We start from the raw sequence: 20,153 nt of genomic DNA, 5'->3' as shown, positions 1-20,153 counted from the left end.
CTTTGACAAATCGGATTCTCCTGAAACGACAGCTTTATGGTTTGCGGATGAAAGAAGGTACCTCAATTACTGATCACCTGAATGTTTTTAATACCTTACTGGTGCAATTAGACAGTCTAGATGTGAAATTTGATTCAGAGGATAAGGCAATAACTCTATTGTGTTCATTGCCCGAATCCTGGGATCACTTTGTTACTTCCATAAGCTTTAGTACAACAGACATCCTTGAGTTTGACGATGTTATTGGAACCTTGTTGGCTGAGGAGACAAGGAAGAGGTCGAATGCAGACACCTCTACATCAGAGGTAATGATGGCCAGAGGTCGCTCAAGAGAGAGACACTCCGGGGGAAAGCATAACGACTCTCGTTCAAAGTCCAAAGGAAAGAAGACAAAGGTGAAATGCTGGCATTGTGGCAAGGCTGGACATCTGAAAAAGGATTGCTGGAAGCGAAAGCAGGCTGCTAAAGAAGGCTCGTCGACAGAAAAGAAGGAAGCCAACACCACAGATACAGGTTCAGTATCTGGTTCAGGTATGAGTGATGAGGTATTGTCTGTTAATATGTCGAAACATGATCAACATTGGTTGTTAGATTCCAGGGCATCTAACCACATGTGTATTCATAAAGATTGGTTTAAAACATATAGATCAGTTGATGATGGAGTCGTGTACATGGGTAATGATGTCACTTGCAGTATTATTGGAAGTGTACAACTACAAATGTTTGATGGCACAACCAAATTGTTAACTGATGTGAGACATGTACCAGATCTAAGAAAAAATTTAATTTCATTAGGAGCATTGGATACGAATGGATATAAAACTGTAATTCAAGGTGGAGTTATGAAAATTTATAAAGGTATCTTACTAGTGATGAAGGCTAAGAAGGTAGGAAATCTTTTTCAATTAGAAGGTAGAACTGGGTCAGATCATGTGTCGGTGTCTGAACAGGACAGTAGTTCCATTCGCCTATGGCATCAAAGGTTGGGCCATATGAGCGAACGAGGGTTGAAAATTTTGGCTGACCGCAAGTTACTTCCTAATCTAAGATCTGGAAAGTTAGATTTCTGTAAACATTGTCTGTTTGGTAAACAAAGTAAACAAAATTTTAAAACAGGCAAACATACTAGTAAAGGGATACTTGATTATATTCATTCAGATGTTTGGGGTCCAGCCCCTACAACGTCGTATGGTGGCTTGTCGTATTTTGTGTCGTTTATTGATGACTTTTCTCGGAAAGTATGGGTCTACATGTTGAAAAAGAAGTCTGATGTTTTTACAGTTTTCAAGCAGTTTAGAGCATTGGTAGAAAACAACACTGGTAGAACTATAAAATGTTTAAGAACTGACAATGGTGGTGAGTTTACTTCCAAGGAGTTTGACAGCTATTGCAAGGATGCAGGGATCGAGAGACATAAGACCACAGTTTATACTCCTCAGCAAAATGGAGTTGCTGAACGCATGAACAGGACTCTTCTAGAGAGAGCAAGGTGTATGCTGAGTAACGCCAGGTTGCAGAAGGAGTTGTGGACGGAAGCAGTGGCAACAGCTTGTTATGTGATAAACCGATCTCCATCAACGACGATAGGCTGCAAGATTCCGCAAGAGGTATGGAAAGGACACCCTTGTGACTATTCTAAACTCAGAGTGTTTGGTTGTGATGCATATGCTCTAGTACCTAAACATCAGTGAACTAAATTAGATCCGAAATCGAAAAGGTATGTCTTTGTTGGGTATGGTGATGGAACAAAGGGATTTAGATTGTGGGATCCTACTACCCGCAAAATCATCATCAACAGAGATGTAAAGTTTGATGAATCCTCTCTTGTACAGTTAGATGTAAATAGTAGATTGAAACAGGATGATGTATCTGATTTCCAGCATATTCAGTTTGACAACATTTCTAATGATAGTCATAACGACCATAGTTCAGATTCTAGTCATAAACAGGTTTCAGAATCAATTATGAACAAGGTTCAGATGGAGGTCATGAACAGGTCTCAGATGGCGATCATGAAGAAGTTCCTACAGATGATAGACAACCAATTGTGGAAGCACCATAAACTTTCTTAAGGAGGTCTACAAGGATCAAACGTCCTCTGAGAAGGTATGATGATCATGTTACTTCAGTTGCTTTGAACGCTAATGATGATGAACCTTTGTGTTATGAGGAAGCTGTGGAAGGTTCAAAATGTGACAAATGGAAAGCAGCCATGAAGGAAGAAATGATGGCCTTAGGTAAGAATGGCACATGGGATCTGGTTGAACTTCCTAAAGGCAGGAAAACTGTGGGATGTAAGTGGGTGTTCAAGGTGAAACCGGGTGTGAATGATACGGAAGACAGGTACAAAGTGAGACTGGTTGCAAAAGGGTTTTCTTAGAAAGCTGGCATAGACTTTCATGAAATATTTTCACCAGTGGTTAAAATTGTTTCAATTAGAATTGTGTTAGCATTAGTGGCTTTGCTTGATTTAGAGTTGCAGCAGTTAGATGTTAAAACTGCATTTCTACATGGTGACTTAGATGAGGAAATATATATGGAACAACCGGAAGGGTTTGTTCACCATCGCAATGAGAAATTTGTCTGCAGGCTCAAGAAGTCATTATATGGCCTGAAGCAGTCGCCTCGACAGTGGTATAAGAAGTTTGACTCTTTCATGTTGGGTCAGAAATATGTAAGAAGTGAATATGATCATTGTGTTTACTTTAAGCAGTTAAATAATGGCATGTTCATTATCTTAGTATTGTATGTTGATGATATGCTTTTAGCAAGCAAAAGCATTGAAGAAATCAACAGGTTGAAGACTCAGATGGCAAGGACGTTTGATATGAAAGATCTAGGAGCGGCAAGACAGATTTTGGGCATGGAGATTTTCAGAGACAGGAGTAATGGTAAGCTGTGGCTATCACAACAGAAGTATGTTGAGAAAATACTTTTGAGGTTTGGTATGAATAATGTGAAGCCTGTGTCAGTCCCTTTAGCTTCCCATTTCAAGCTTTCTTCGAGTTTATGTCCTAATACAAATGAAGAAAAGGATTATATGTCTCGAATTCCATATGCCAATGTAGTAGGATGTTTGATGTATGCGATGGTGTGTACACGACCAGATATTTCACATGCAGTTGGGGTTGTCAGCAGGTACATGGCAAATCCGGGTAAAGAGCACTGGTCAGCAGTAAAATGGGTGCTTCGGTATATGAGAGGCACAAGTAGTTATTGTATAACTTACAATAAGAGTAGTGAATCTGTTTGCGGATATGTTGATTCTGATTTTGCAGGTGATTTGGATAAGAGAAGGTCAACTTCAGGATATGTCTTTACTCTTGCAGGTGGAGCTATTAGCTGGATGTCAAAGCTACAAAACATTGTTGCTTTATCCACCACTGAAGCAGAATACATTGCTGCTTCGCATGCTTGCAAAGAGGCGGTTTGGTTGAAAGGTTTGCTTGGTGAGTTTGGTAGGTTACAGGACAACATCAGGTTACTTTGTGATAGTCAAAGTGCAATACATTTGGCTAAGAATCCGACCTATCATAGTAAATCAAAGCATATTCCAATTAAGTACCATTTTTTAAGACAGGTTATCACTGAAAGGGGCGTTTCTCTTGAAAAGGTGCATACAAAGGAAAACTGTGCAGACATGTTCACGAAACCAGTTTTGTTAGAGAAGCTACGCTGGTGTTTGGCTTCTTTTGGCTTGCAGAAAAGATAAAAATAATAAACAAACAGGGCATCAGGTTAATTGTTGTCAAGGTGGAGATTGTTGAGATTTTTCTGTTTTAGACAAAATAGGAAAGAATCCCAGTGTGTGACAACAATAGATATCTGTTGCTGGATTAGCTCCAGGTTGTTGGGAGCAAATTAATGCATCCTAAATTTGATGTGAGAGGCAGTTAGATTCTCTCTGCTATAAAATAGGTGGTCATACGGATAGCTGGGTGAGAGAGTGTGAGAGTTTAATTGATGTAATCTCCTGTTTTGATTAATGAGAATTGCCGATGCCTTAGTTTGGTGGACGTAGCCCAAAGTGGTTGGGTGAACCACGTTAAAAGCTGTGTCCCTGTGCATGATTTTAATAGCTGTGTCTATATTTTATTGTTTGCTGTGCATCTGATCTCCAACAATATCGTGGGTAAGAATTTTCTCTCAACTTGAGCTCTTCGTTTTGGTGTTTTGCTGTGTTTTTTCTGCAACTGAGAATTTTCAGGTTGCAGTGGCAGTGCATCGTTTCCATATTTTACATTGTCAATTCGTGGATCTCGCAGGAAAGTGATTCCTCTCATGGTCCTTTTGACCTACTGGATCAACAGTTAAAATTGGATCTTCAAGATCAACAATAATGAATTAGGTTAGGGTTTCGAATCAGTTAATGACTAGGCCATTGGTTTTTGTTCTTTCACTAACTTCTGGTAGCTTTTCCTTCTCAAAAGAAATGCTACTAATTTTTTATTTATTTTATTTTATTTTTTATGTGAATGTTCCCAATTGGTTTCCGTCCATATTCTCATATATATGTGAATTTAGGTGGAAAAATTGGTTATCATATAAGCTACAACATTCCTTTAAATAATAATTATAATTTTTAATAAATTTAAAATTCTATAGAAATATTTTATGTATTTTTATAAAGTTATTTATTTAAAATTATAATGCTTGTCTATATGAATCTAGTGGAAAAATTGGTTATCATATAACCTACAACGTTCTTTTAAATAATAATTATATTTTTAATAAATTAAAAATTCTATAGAAATATTTTATATATTTTTATAGAATTATATAAATTTATATTTTTATAGAATTATTTATTTAAATTTATAATGAAATATTTTTATAGAATTATTTATTCAAAATTATAGGGTTGCAGAAACATCATTCGGAACGAGGACGGCCGAGGGTTGCAGAAACATCATTCGGAACGATAACGGCCGAGGGTTGCAGAGGCCGAAATGCCGGGCATTTCAGAGACTTTACAATTGCCTGCGCCTGCAGGGGGCGCTGATTCTGCGGCTCCGGCCGCCGATACCAGCAAGGATATTGTTACTGTAGATAATGGAACAATTCAGAATCTCAGCAACTTAAGTCTGTCAGCAACCCCTGCGTCGGTGGCCACACACACCAAAACCATCGGAATTATCCATCCTCCGCCGGACATTCGAAATATCGTGGATAAGACGGCACAGTTCGTTGCTCGCAATGGCCCAGAGTTCGAGAAGAGGATTTTGGCAAACGAAAAGAACAACGCCAAGTTCAATTTCTTGAACCCTAGCGACCCTTATCATGCTTATTACCAGCACCGCGTTTCGGAGTTCAAAGCGCAGCTGCAAGGTCCAGTCCAGCAGCGTTCGGCAACGGCTGGTGGTGCCCCAGCAGACGGTAGTGCGCCGGAGCCGGGTGCCGACAGGGCGGAGCCTGTGAAGAAATTTGATGTGACCGTGAAACCCGTTGCCAAAGTTCTCCAGCCTCCCGAGGCCGAGCAGTATACCGTTAGACTGCCAGAGGGCATCACGGGCGAAGAGTTGGATATCATCAAGCTCACTGCGCAGTTTGTTGCGAGGAATGGTAAGTCCTTCTTGACAGGATTGACGAGCCGAGAGATCAATAACCCCCAGTTTCATTTTCTGAAGCCCACTCACAGCATGTTCACCTTTTTTACCTCTCTTACGGATTCTTACTCCAAGGTTCTGATGCCTCCCAAGAGTTTGGTTGAGAAACTCAGGAAAGATACGGCAGACATGACAACCGTGCTCGAACGGTGCTTACATCGGCTCGAGTGGGAGCGGTCGCAGGAACAGGCGAGACAGAAGGCAGAGGATGAAATTGAGCAGGAGAGGATGCAGATGGCTATGATTGATTGGCATGATTTCGTTGTGGTGGAGACTATTGAGTTTGCTGATGACGAGGATGAGGAATTGCCACAGCCGATGACCCTGGAGGAAGTTATCAGGAGAAGCAAGGCATTGGCGATTGACGAGGAAGAGGAGATTGCAGAGTCCGGGAAAGAAGTAGAGATGGAGATGGATGAAGAAGAGGTCCATCTGGTCGAAGAGAGCTTGAAGACATCGACTGGGGATGAAAATGCTGCCAAAGCACAAGCGCCCCCTCCGCCAATCGAGGAAACAGAGGCACCTATAAGGATTGTAAAGAACTGGAAGAGACCAGAAGAAAGGCTCCCAGCTGAAAAGGATCCAACCAAGTTTGTTGTCTCTCCGATCACTGGGGAACTGATTCCCATTAACGAGATGGCTGAACATATGCGGATTTCACTTATAGATCCAAAATATAAAGAACAGAAGGAAAGAATGATGGCTAAGCTTCGGGAGACAACCCTTGCCCCCGACGATGAAATCTCTCGAAACATCGTGGGACTTGCTCGAACTCGGCCCGATATTTTTGGTACAACAGAAGAGGAAGTCTCTAATGCAGTTAAGGCTGAAATAGAAAAGAAAAAAGAGGAGCCAAAGCAAGTCATTTGGGATGGTCATACTGGAAGCATTGGTCGCACTGCAAACCAGGCCATGTCCCAGAATGCTGGTGATGAACAGATGGATTTAAATAATAATGATGGGAGGACTCTTCCTGGTCCTGCTCCTCCTCCCAAAGCACCTCTTCCTCCCATCAGACCCCTTCCTCCTCCTCCTGGTCTGGCATTGAATATTCCTCGACCACCTCCAAATGCAATCCAGTATTCTGCTCCAGGGACATCTGTTCCTCCGATGGCACCTCCTCCGAGGCCCGCTATTCTACCTACTCCCCCACTTCGACCACCTCCACCTCCTGTTAGTATGCCTCCTGCTCCACCTCAGCTTGTGAACAGGCCACCACCACCCCCTCCCCCAGCATCAATGCCACCTTCAATGGTTACGCCACCGCCACCGGGTTCACAATTCCCTCCTATGCCGCCTCCTAGACCATTTGCACCACCACCACCAGTTCCTCCACCATCTATGCCTATGATGCCACCACCTCCTCCTCCTCAAGGAATGCCTCCCCCACCACCACCAGAAGAGGCTCCACCACCACTTCCTGAAGAACCGGAGCCAAAGAGGCAAAAGATAGATGATATCCAACTCATTCCAGAAGACCAATTCTTGGCACAACATCCGGTATGTTTTTCACTTTTATCCTCTTTATTTTCTCAGTATTGTATTAAGTTTTGTTTTGTTTATTACCGTTAAAATGGTAGGGTTACGGGTAAATGCAAGTTAGTTTAACTATTATTTGAGACCTTGTATTGTTTTATTAACGCATATATAAATGTAACTACATTACGCCGTACTGGTGATATGTGTGTTTTTTCTTTAAATAACCATGCTAACCTAATTGTTGAAAATATAAATAATAATTGTTTTGAGAGAAGTGAGGTGCCTGAGATATAAAGAGGTTAAATTTTTCAACTGCCTGAGATGCTGTAGATGAGTATTTGAAACATTCAACAAGACAAGAGCAGTCATTCCTGAGATGAATTCTAAGGCACCATCAGTGAGCTGGAAGTTTTGTGATAAATTTAATGATGTCATGGAAGTGAGATCTTTGATATTCTTGACCCCTGCATCTGTAATACTTCCACCACATAGCTCCAATGACTGAAGCTTCTTGGAGTATCTTAAACAACTTGTGCCATAATCTGTAATATGGGCTTCAAAAAAATCCAGATGTGTCAAGCCAGTTAGACTTGTAAGAGCAGACAATCCACTGCCTGTAACTTGTCGTGTGTCAAGATTCAGAGGCTTAAGCGCCGTCAATCCAATATCAGTTACTTGGGTGAATGACAGGTTCAAACTTTCCAAATTTTGTAAGCCTGCCAAATGTTGGAGTCCATTGCTGCCAACTTCAGAGCCTGACAAATCCAAGTTCTTCAGAGAAGTAAGCCTTCTCAAACATTCCACTCCCTCGTCTCCAACTCTACAGGAATCCAAATTTAAGTTCTCCAAGTTTGTCAAGCCTTTAAGATGTACTAGGCCAGCATGTGTAATATTTTTATAGGCCATGTTCAAAGTCTTTAAATTCAGAAGTCCTTCAAGCTTTTGGCATGACTTTATGTTGAGATACGTCAAAGCAACAAGACCTGAAATTGTATCCATGCATGCCACAGTCACTGGACAACCATCCATGTTGAGTAAAGAAAGTTTTTTCAGACCTTTCAAAGAAACGATGCCTGAATCAGTGACTGTACTTCGAGAAATTTGCAGCTCCTTCAAGTTTGTAAGCCCAGCCAGAGACTTGATATCTGAGTTCTTTATACAATTGCACCATCCAATGTTCAATGCTTCTAATTTTGTAAGCCCTTTTAGAGGCACCAATCCAGATTCCACCATGAGTCCCTGAGCACATCTCCAGATCCAGGCTTGTCAAGTTCACAAGACCAGCTAAGGCACACAAGCCTGATGCAGTTATTGCATTGCTCTTTTTAAAACTAAGTGAAGTCAAGTTTGTAAGACCTGTGACATATTCTAGTCCAGCATCAGAAATACGTTGACAATAGTTAAGATTCAGATACTGAAATTTAGACAATTTTGCAATAGGCAAGTCCTGAGTCTTTCATGTCTGAACTATAAATATCAACTACCAGAAGAGACAGTCTGTGTGTTACAAGAATTTCAAGCCAACTATTTTTCACACCAGGGTATTCTTCTAAAAAAATACCCTGAAGATTACAGACTTGAAATGCTTCGAGTGAAGTTCTTGTGAGAACTTGAGTACGAACCAACTCATAAAAAATCTTCTGGACTCAGATCTCTAGCAAGCATATTAAAAGAGTCATATCTGCCAAAACTCTTGTAGATTTTTTGAATGGACAGCTCTAGAAGAGAAGGAGCTTTCCCATGTTCTTTGCCAATGTCCACTGCTATACACGGGCTCATTGGCCATCTAAGGCTGATACTTCTACTAGGCCTCCCTCAACCACCTTGCTGGAGGTCTTCTACACTGCCTTGTTCTCTTCTTCTTGAACAAGCTCCACCCATGAAGTCTAAGTGAATATCCTCTTGAAAGTGTTTTCTCCCTTTTTCTTGAAATAGATCTAGTGAGAGATTGTCAACACAATGCACCACACCATGCTTATTGTGAGTATGCATTGCTTCCTGGGAGTTGCTATCCAACTGAGCATCCTTTTGGGACTGCAATTGATTAATAGTAGTCTCAGGAAGATATTCTTTATTTCCTGATATGTTGTTATTTATTTCTCTATTTCCAGCTTCAGTTATCAATTCACAAGTCTGTCCTTCTGGGCCAATGGAAGTAGACACTGGGCATTCTTTCTCCTCTATTTCTAGTTTTTCTTCATTTAATTCCATAAATTTTCTGGTGTTCTTTAGCCTGTGGGAAGAGTTCCAGCAAACACTTTGCATATCAATTGACTGATGACTGTATGCAGACACTGAAAAAACTGTGCCACCATCTCCAGCAGGTAGACTAGAGGCCTGCTGACCATGTCCCGTACCTTCCCCATATTCAGTGTTTGAAGCAAGTGTTTGCAAACCATCATCATGCTTCCTTTTTTCTTTTACTAGATCCTTGCGACCACTTGTCTGCTTCTTGTAGAACCATGACCAAACATTGGAGCGTTTCCTTGTTGTTGGGTTGTGTTCAAGGTGAAACCCTGTAGATGGAAGATTTGTCATCACACTATTGAGGGAGGTACTAATACTCTGTTTTACAGTCTTGGGCTTATCATTAGGTCTGCCTTTTCAAAATTCGTTCCATTTCCTTAAATATGCATTCTGTTGTGTGTCCGACTCCTGTAATTTTGTAAGAGCCATTTTGTTCCAGTTTTGCAATTGCTTTATAGCTATTTTGCCAGGAAACGTGGGTGCGGGGACGGGGACGGGGACGGCATTTTTGGAAACAGGGTGCGTGGGTTCGTCGGGTAATATAATAATATTAAATTTTAATAATTATATTTTATAAATTATAAATTTATAATTAATAATATATATTAAATTTGAATTTGTATTATTTTTCAACTTTAAACAAGAAAACTTTAATGATAATCATTTAAACATGTTTAGTCTTTCCCATATAAAAACACAATTATGTTCATAGGAGATTCTTCTCAACCTGATAGTGGTCTAGACTTTTCTTGATGTCTAATCATCCACCTGCCCCATGCATGGTGTGCTCTGTGGTAAAGCAATCCCAAAAAGTTAAAACAGTGGCAGCCTTACCCTTCCACAAAACACGCTTATTCTTTTAGGCATATTTTCCTAGTTTTAATCTTAACATGATGTTATCAGAATACTGTGAGAAATTGGCAGATTTTGATACTTAATTTAGCCATTTTCCAAAATAGCCCTTCGCCATTTAACAGCATCCACTGATTACAGCTTATGGCTGGTCTCAATCCTACTTTCTATTTGACCGAAAATGTCTGAACCTGTATGTGTGAATTTACAGTTTATAATTTGATGGTTATTAACTTATTTGGCTCGGGAATGAATGTTTCATAAATTCATTCCAAATTGATTTACAAGAATCTGCAGGCTCAAATTACAGAGTAAGAGGTCTCTTTTCCAGTTCTGGTTTCGATGCCATATAATATTAAAGGCATTGAAGATCCACAAATACAAGAGATTCATAATTTACATTGAGACTCTAACAAACCTTGGGCATAAGTTTTGAAATTGTTTTTATAAATTTATAGCATAAGACTAATGGAGAGACTGATCATAAGAGTCTCCTGCGGTAGGAAGGGACTCATGAATGTGCAAACAGCTACCCTTTTTTTTCCAACTATCGTCATCACCTTAAATATTTCCACAAAGCTACAGCCAATATGATATGATATTCTGCTTGTGGGATTGTACACCCATAATGTTCCTTTTATAATATTGAGATATCATAATCATATATGATTTCAGAATACTGTGTCGCTCATAAGTTTTGAAAAACTTATCACTGTTGATAAATTTTTACAACGATTCATTACCCTTGAGCAGCACGTCATGCCCACAAAGAAATGCTAAGGCATGTGAACAAAGACAGTCTTTGGAAACTGTAATCTTTGGAAATGATGGCAGAAAATTTCCTTGAGAAACATTCAGAAGACCTTACAACCATCTCTGAAGGACAATCCAGACCAATGACCATCAATGACTCCAAAAATGATATCATTTGTTTATGGCATATATTCTATATTCTATGGCATATCATTCGTTTATGGCATATCATTTTTTAAATTTCAATAAAAAAAATTATTTGAAAATTAAATTTTTAATATAGTTTTTTTATGAAGAACCCGAAGAACCCAAAGAACCCAACCCGAAGAACCCGAAGAACCCAAGAACCCAAGCACACGAAGAACCCAAGAACCCAAGCACCCGAAGAACCCAAGAACCCAAGAACCCGTTAAAGGAAAAGATCCCAATTTTTTTTTTTGAAGAACCCGGTTCTTCATGGAAGAACCCGGTTCTTCTGGGTTCGTCTGGGAAGAACCCGTACCCGAATCCGGTACTTGGGTGCGGGAACCTGGGACAGGTTCGAGAACCCTACCCCCGGGTGCGGGTACCCGTGCAACACAACTTTATAGTTTTCTCTCTCATCTTTTCCAGCTTCCTCCAAGATTCAGCATATTCCTTACCAAAAATCGTTTCCAGTTGGTCTATCTTCACACATCCTTTATACTAGGGCAATTTATCACTAGGGTTTCAATGACTTTCTTCTTTGGATAATATAGTTATTGTAAAATATGACAATAGAACTGAAAAAGAATTTAAATAATTTAATAGTACAATAATCCCATAAATAATATAATTTATGCCAAACAATATTATGGGTCCCACGCAACAATGTGATGGCACATCAATTATAAAGCATACCAAATTAAGAATCCCAAATTAACCAAAATCCCATTCAATCCACTAACCAAAAATTAAACCCGCACTTGATTCTTGTCCTTGTCTTCACGACTGAGGCTTTGCTCAGAAACTGTATCGCCAAATATTTGGAACCCTTGGAAACACAGACTCACCACTGCAATGGATTATGACCCTCAACGTGTCACTTCTGAAAATTTCAACCTTTGACTTGGCACAATGTGAGTGCGACTGGTAACAATGTCTAGTTAGAACCTTCCTCATAATATAACTCGCTGACCTTTCAAGGACTAGCACCACAGACTCTTTGTCTCAGATGAATTGCATGAGCTCAAAGGGGTTGCATCTCGGAAAACCCTTGTGTCTGAACAAGATTAACCATCACAAGGGTTTGGTCTATTCTTGACTTCAGATAGCACCAGGAGGGGCCGCTCACTACAAGAGTGCTTCGTTCTATGCCAAGCAAGAGTGAACATGCATTTGTTTCCCCTTCAATCAAATATCAACAAAAAGAAAGGCCAATATGACAGACCCACTGTCTCAGATAGGACGACAGAGCTTCACTTCCCTTAGATCAATGCAGAAACCTTGCTGGGTCAATTACCTGAAGTTGCACTGGTATTAGAATGGAACAGAGCGAGCTTCGCTTGCCTAAATTAATTCCACAAAGTTTTCTGGCACCAAACAGAACAGACAGAACTTTGCTTTCTTAGATAGAATAGAACATCTTCCTCCACATAACTTGCTGTCTTAGATAGAACCTTTGCCCAGAGAGAGGAATAATGGAAGGTTGTCAACTAGGGTGGAATCTTTCACCACTGAAATTGACAAAGAGGAAAGGAGCCTTAAAACCCTCAGAGCTAATGCTCAAGAAACCAATTAGATGATCCACACTTGATGATTCAAATGAATTCTTCCCTCTTGTATTTATAGATTTTCTTGAGTGCATTGTCTCCTTAATTGATTGAGTGAAGTTCACTCAAAACCCCAACTTTGGGTTTCTTTGCCCAGCTGCCCCAAAACTTGCCTAGACATTGGGTACTTTGGGGTTTTCCCTTTTATCAAGGACTATAGCGTATGGGGGTCGATAGGCTACTTCATCTATTGAGCAATTAATTTCTTGGGAACATTACAAAAAAGAATTGGATTCAACTAATGGAAACTGGGGCAATGAAATCCATGGGCAAATTGTTGTTATGGAAAAATAGTTTTGTTGATGATCCAACAGACCAGCATTAGGTAGTGAAGAAAACTTGCCACAACAAAGCTTCTCATATCTTCCATAAGATATTGTTTTCACAAATTACTCTGGTTGAAGATCCTTATGAGCATTTTAAGCTGAAAATTAGTGTATACTGTTTAATTAGGATCCGATCTTGGGCTTAAAGGTTCAATTCATTGGACATAAATCTTAGCTTGCATGGGATAACATGACCAGATTTTTGGCATGTGAATCAAGCAATACCTTATGGGATTGAATATATCATTTTCAAGCACCAATTTCATTAAGTACAATCTTTTTGTAACAACCCCGAAACAAAAACATGTAATTAATTAGATTAATCATACGATTTATAATCATCACGCAATTTATCAACTAATTAACATTAAATTTCAAAAGATATGAGTAGAGACAACTTACCTGAGGAACACTAGTTGAATTCTTCTGCTAACTGCAACAAAGTCTTGGGGACAACTCTCCACCCAACCGTAGGCTTAGTTGCACAAAATCTTGCTACCACTGGCCACCCTCGAGCCCTCAATCAACGTACTACTGCTAGGGATCCTTTGTCTCATAACACTATTCTCCCAAGAGAATGGATGATGGAATGCCTCTCATCTTCCTCACCATCTATTAAATAGAGCAAACATTGGAAGGGGAACCACATGCACACACTCCATGTGTCAACATGCAACTTTACTGTTTTCTTGTTTTATTCTTTTGTTTTTACCTTTTAATAGCTTTACTAATTTTTACTGCTTTCTTGTTTTATTTCTATTTATATTTATTTAAAGCTTTAGTATTGTTATTTATTATTTATTTACTATTACTATTTTTATTTATTTATTGTTTATTATTTATTTTCTTATATTTTAATATTATATTATATTATTTATTATTATTATTATTTATTATTATTTATTTTTAAGGGATATTACATTTTTTAGGGGTTGTTAAGGTTTGATTCACTTTCTGATCTCCTGATCTCGCATACTTTGTCATTCTACCTTAATAGGATTGCAAAAGTACATGGTGGAATAGATCGAAATTTTCTGACATCAAAGAGGCTGAAAATCTCTCAAATCCAGCCAATTCTTGGAATGGCCAATATTTAACTCTCTTTGTAGGATCCACCCAATTCCTAGAATGGCCAATATTTATCCCTCTTTGCAGGATCCACCCAACCACTTTTAAGGGAACGCTCAGTAATGTAGTTTAGGCAAACCTAAATGATTTGCATCTTGCTGGAGGCTGGTTCACAGGTCATTCATGTGAGAAGCAAGGCAAAGCCAAAGAGAAATGTGATCATGCCAATGTCCATCTCGCCTTTTAAATAACAATAACATAAGATAAATAAAGGATTGAGAATGCTTTCAGAGGAATTATTTGAGATCCTTAATGTTGGAAATGAACGGTGATCACCTGAAAGTGGGACACCTTTTGCAGTTTTTATTTGGAGGCGCACGAGGGCTAGATGGCTTTACTTAATGGCCATGATGGTTCTACCACCTTTATGCGGGCAAACCAACCACTTTTATGAGATTTAAACCTTGGTGGGGGCTAAGACAACACCTTGCCTTCACCAACTTGTGTAACCTTTCGTGGCCAAGGTAACATGAGATAGTTTTATTAATGTCCAACAAATGACCACAAAAGTGTGTTTGGGCTATGGTAGTACATCAACATCTAGTGTGTTACACGTCATATTGTATAAGGTTCCACTTTTGTATCACATTGATGGAGATTTCCTGCTGGTTCAGTGGAGGCCTTTGTCTTAAGGGAGTCTCACTTCTACTCAGTTGGATGATGTGCTTGCTTGACTTGTTGATCACCCTTGGTTGCACTTTTGATGGTTGTGGAGCATACTATCTCATTATGGTGTGGTTTGGTATATATGCTTATCTTGGATATAGATGATTGTTCTAGCTTTCTAAGGGCTAGATAATTGTGTTAGGAGCTTGATGTTTCATAGTGATGTGTTGTCTTGATGTCACTAGGAGGGGGTGTTTTACATGGTCCTCATGTGTTGGATGTGAGGGGAACACACTTGTTGATTGTTAGATGGGTTAGCACTTTGTTATGCTCCTTTCTCCTATGTTGTTGTTATGGTGGAATGATTCATGTTGCCTTTGTAATATTTTTTCTAGGTGATATAACCTAAGGTTTCAACATTTGCTAGACAACACTTAGGGGGGAATATGTTTAATGAAGTTAATATCCTCATTGATGTGTTATTTCCAAAGTTTGATTTGGGGGTTGTGTGTACTACATATGATTTGATGATGGTCGTTGTGCACCTTATGTTGAGATTTATGTTTTGTTGTTATCATGGTGGGGTTTTGTTAGGGAGAACATCTTGTTTTTACATGGCACACCACTTTATTTGAGTGCACTCCTCATTGGCACACATGTTCATGGTGATTTAATCTATTTGTGACTAATTGGAGGGCGACTATGGATATATTTGAGTATTAACCTTTTTTCACATATGTTGAGGTTGATTTAAATTTTTAGTGGTTAAGTTAATCTAATCTATTCAAGTAAAAGTTAATGGCTTTGTCCTCCTACTTCATTGGCTTCCTTTTCACACTAGAGGAAGTAAGTTGGAGGTGGTTATGAATGCTTTTTATTGGTAGGCATGTGGCATACTTGGAGGGCTTGGCACTTTACATGCATTTATTGAGTCATCTTACTATATTTGTGCATACTCTAGAGGGCGAACTTGTGGAGAAACTTCATGCTATTCTTGGAGGTGTATATTTATTTAGTTCATGGAGTTTTGCATGGTCAAAAATCTAATTCGTCCTTGTTTCCTTGGATTTATTTTGTTGGAGGTTGCCCACTTATTTTCTTGGGATTTGATGTAATGTCCTTTTCAAAATTGAGAATTAATGAGACGAAGTAGCCTATCGAAAAGGGGAAAACTCCAAAATACCCAATGTCTTGGCATGTTTTGGGGCAACTGGGCAAAGAAACCCAAAATTGGGGTTTGAAGTAAAATTTACTCAATTAATTAAGAAGAAGAGACCCCTTTAGGAAATCTATAAATACAAGAGGGTTGCATTCATTTTGGAGCATCATTGTGTGGATCATTTCATTTGTTTCTTGAGCATTAGCTTTGAGGGTTTTAAGCCCCCTTTCTTGTCAATTTTGGTGGTGAAAGATTCCACCGTTGTCGACACCATTCTCTCTTTTCTCCCTGTTCTGGTTCAGGAATTCTCTTTGGAAAAGGCAACGAAATATTGTTGGGTTTTACTCCTTGATTTAGCACAAGAACATTATCTGAGACAACGAGGGTTTTTATTGTTTCTTTAAGCTTGTTTTGGGACATGTTGCAAAGACGACTCTAGTTTAGATCTAACAAACTCTTCCTAAGGTAGAACTTAAATTGAGTTTCTCTTGAAGTAAGAGGATCTGAGGGCATAGAGACAACAAATTTTTCGTAAAATTTGAGCCCTAGTTTTCTAAAGCAGAGTCAATCCTGGATGCATAGCGAGGGAGGAGACAAAAATCACATTGGTAATATAATAGTTTTCTGGGCAAGCAAGAGATTCTGGGCCAAAGAAAGTTTTGTGTGAATTGGTGGCTAGAAATTCTAGATCCTGTGGCTTGAAGAATTAAGACCTTTGTTGGAAGCTCAGATTTGTTCTGGAAGTGACCCTCAAAGATGTCTAAGCTCGGTCTGTGGGAGAGAGGCCATTCTGTGGGCTAGCAAGGGCACTCCATGCTGTAGCTCGAGTTATTTTCTGCAGCTCGGATCCTACAACAGGAAGGAGAATTAGTATAGTGGCTCGGATCTGATAATAGAAGGGAGGCTGAGATTGTTGCAAGCCAAAACTAGTTCCCTAAGTAGGATTATCTTCCAAAAACTATATGGAACAAAACTCTATGATCTTTGGTTAGGTCACTTGATTTTGTTGAGCTTAGTCGATAGTTAATCGTGTGGTTTGCAGCTCATTCTGTTGTGGAACTATAGTTGTTTGAACTGAATTGTATTGATCTGTTGATGGTCAATGTATTGTTCTGTCAAAACTATTGCACTGCTCTCTGCACAAAAGAATTGAGATATTGATTGATATAGTATATTCACAACATTATTGAATGGACCCTCAATGTTATTAAATTTAGCTATTGTATTAGAGGAAGAAAATTAACTGCATTGGAGTCTTGCCAACCTATGAGTTGCATGCTTTCGGGAGATACAAGTAACGTTACAGTCAGAAAGAATAAGGTTAATCATAGACCAACCATGGAGGGTAAGGAAGAACGAGAAGATCCAGATGCCATGTGCTCTCACATGTACTTTTTGCATGGACATATAAAAATAACAAATATGATATTACAAGGGCAGGAACAAGGACAAAAATTGATGCAAACATTGGCCCAAGGACAACAACAACTTGCTTAGTTGGTGATTCATTTCATAGGAAATCAAAATGTTGGTTGCAACAACATAACTAACACCTCGCCTCCCCTAACACCAAAGAAACCAACGGAAGAAGTCATTGATCGCTATTTCCTCAATTCACAAATAATCAAGCCACGACAAACCAAGACGCTGTTGAACCAAATAGATTGCTTGCTGGATAGTTACGAGAATATGCAACGCTAGAAGAAACTACATTAGCAACCATGACCTTTAATGAATACAGTAATTCCAGATTTAGAAACAGACCCAAGGGACAACCTAATTCTGATATAATACGCAAGGTAAGTAAACTTTCCCTTCCCTCATTTGATGGATCATCTAAATGTATAGCAAGAGCTTGGGTGCAAAAATTGGACACCTACTTTAGGCTCAATCCTATGGCGTAAACAGACGTGATCCAATTTGCCAGACTACATCTAGAAGGGGAAGCACATGAATGGTGGTATCATGGACTAGTAACTTTGGGGCATGCCAACATCACTTCTTATGAAGATTTTATGCAAAGGCAGATAGAAAAATTTGATCGAAAGAACTTAGACCTCCACTTCAGAGAATTGGCGCTACTTAAATAGACAAGATCACACAAAAAATTCATTGTAGAATTCAAACAAATCACTATCACGGTGACAAATATATCCATAGAAAGATTAGTCTTGCTTTTTAAAGAAGCCTTATTTGAACCCCTACAAGGTTGGGTCAAGGCGTTCAATCCCGCAACCCTTCAAGATGCCATCAAGAAGACTCAAGACATGGGAAATGCGACAACTAAAGCTAAGACTTCGTCCAAGTCTCCCATCCCTCAAAAAGATAAGGAGAAGAAACCCTTTCAAAGAGATTGGCCCAAAATAGAGAGGTTGGATGAGGAAACTCCAAGTGAACTAAAGCATAAGAATCTATGCTTCAATTGCAAGGAACCATGGGAAACAAGACATTGTTGTTTGGTCAAGGGTCGAAGTGGTCTTTGAGGACGAAGATGAAGGAGAAGAACCCACTTCAAATGATGATAAAGAAACCACTCCTAATGTCGAGCCTAACAATCCAAAGGAAGAACCATCGCAGGAGGAAGCTAAAAAAGAGGAGAAACCCAATAGAGAGAAGAAGTCTCGGCCACAAGTTAAGATTGCTACTCTTTTAGGAACCCTCAGGATCAAGGGAGCTGTCGAAGGACAACGCATCAAAACATTAATTTATGGAGGAGCTACACACAACTTCATTGATGCAACATTAGTAGCAAGGAGAGGACTTCCCACCGAAGAATTCGAGGGCCTTGACGTGATGGTAGCAGATGGATACAACTTGGATTGCACACAAATGGTTCCAGGTTTGATTGTAACACTTGGTAATTATACTTTCACTAGTGACTTTTACGTAATATATCTTGCAAATATTAATATGGTATTAGGAGTTCAATGGTTATACTCGTTGGGGAAGCACACTATGGAGGCCATATTTAGGCATGGAGATGTAGCATATGCAAGATTATGAGCCAAAAGACTCCCAACAGTGACAAACCAAAATACAAAGCAGACATTTTGTGAGTGCTGGATAAGCATGGTCAGGTATTTGGTGATATTCCCCTAGGATTGCCTCCTAAAAGAGGATTTGAACATACTATAGAATTAGAAGAAGGGGCCAATCCAATAATCACCACACCATATCGACATCCAAAGAAATTTAAGTACGAGATAGAAAAGACCATATAGGAATTGTTAGTGATGGAACACATCAAATCCAACTCAAGTCCGTTCGCCTCGTTGGTGGTTTTGGTGAAAAAGAAGGATGACATGTGGAGAATGTGTATTGATGATTGAGCTCTCAACAAAAAACCCATCAAGAATAGGTACCCTATTCCCAAGATTGATGAGTTACTAGATGAGATATATGGAGTAGTATACTTTTCAAAGATTGACCTACGATTAGGGTATCATTGAATTTGAGTTTGAGAGGAAGATGTCCCAAAAACATTCTGGTGCCACCATGGACACTTGAGTTTTTGGTCATGCCATTTGGGCTAACCAACACTCCTGCCACTTTTCATTCTTGCATGAACAGTATTTTCGACAAGCAGTTGAGGAAGTTCTTATTAGTGTTCTTTGACAACCTTCTCATATATAGTAAGACATGGGATGATCGCTTGGGGCATTTGGATGAAGTCTTGAACATAATGCAGGAATAACCACTCTATGCCAAAGCATTAAAATGCGAGTTTCGAATGACATAAATTCTCTATTTGGGAAATATAATTAGTGCAAAGAGAGTTCAGGTTCGTTGAGATAACATTCAGGCAATATTGAACATAATGCAGGAACAACCACTCTATGCCAAAGCATCAAAATGCGAGTTTTGAATGATGGAAATTCTCTATTTGGGACATATAATTAGTGCAATGGGAGTTCAGGTTCATTGAGATAAGATTCAAGCAATATTGGATTGGCCCACGCCCAAGAATCTGATTGAGTTGCGAGGATTTTTTGGGATTTGTAGCTATTATCAACGATTTATCAAAGGGTTCTCTCAATTAACTGTGCCTTTAATGGATTTGATGAAGAAAGGAGCATTTAGGTGGACAGAAGAATCAGGTAAGATGTTCAACAAACTCAAAGTAGTGAGGAGCTCATCTCCAGTGTTGGCTCTCCTTGACTTCAGTCAACCCTTTGTATTAGAATGCAATGCATTAGGAGAAGGAATA

General features: G+C 39.3%; 1 protein-coding gene and 1 pseudogene across 1 annotated transcript in view; one reads left to right on the top strand and one right to left on the bottom strand.

Annotated features, from left to right (window-relative positions):
• Positions 1-4,327: 4,327 nt before the first annotated feature.
• LOC149230551 (putative splicing factor 3A subunit 1) overlaps positions 4,328-20,153 on the top strand; it is a 32,181-nt gene continuing 16,355 nt past the window's right edge. Inside the window, exons 1-2 of the mRNA XM_089379024.1 lie at positions 4,328-4,348; positions 4,868-7,106. Coding sequence (XP_089235150.1) covers positions 4,950-7,106 — 2,157 coding nt within the window. The 5' untranslated portion in view covers positions 4,328-4,348; positions 4,868-4,949. The remainder of the gene's footprint in view (positions 4,349-4,867; positions 7,107-20,153) is intronic.
• On the bottom strand, positions 7,191-9,784 carry LOC149230552 (uncharacterized; annotated as a pseudogene).

This window comes from Pinus tabuliformis, chromosome J (assembly GCF_031772625.1).
Source record: "Pinus tabuliformis cultivar Carrire ecotype Pingquan chromosome J, CPIR1, whole genome shotgun sequence".
NCBI classification, from domain to species: domain Eukaryota; kingdom Viridiplantae; phylum Streptophyta; class Pinopsida; order Pinales; family Pinaceae; genus Pinus; species Pinus tabuliformis.
The sequence above is the reverse complement of the archived record's forward strand: the minus strand, read 5'-3'. Positions and strand labels throughout refer to the sequence as shown.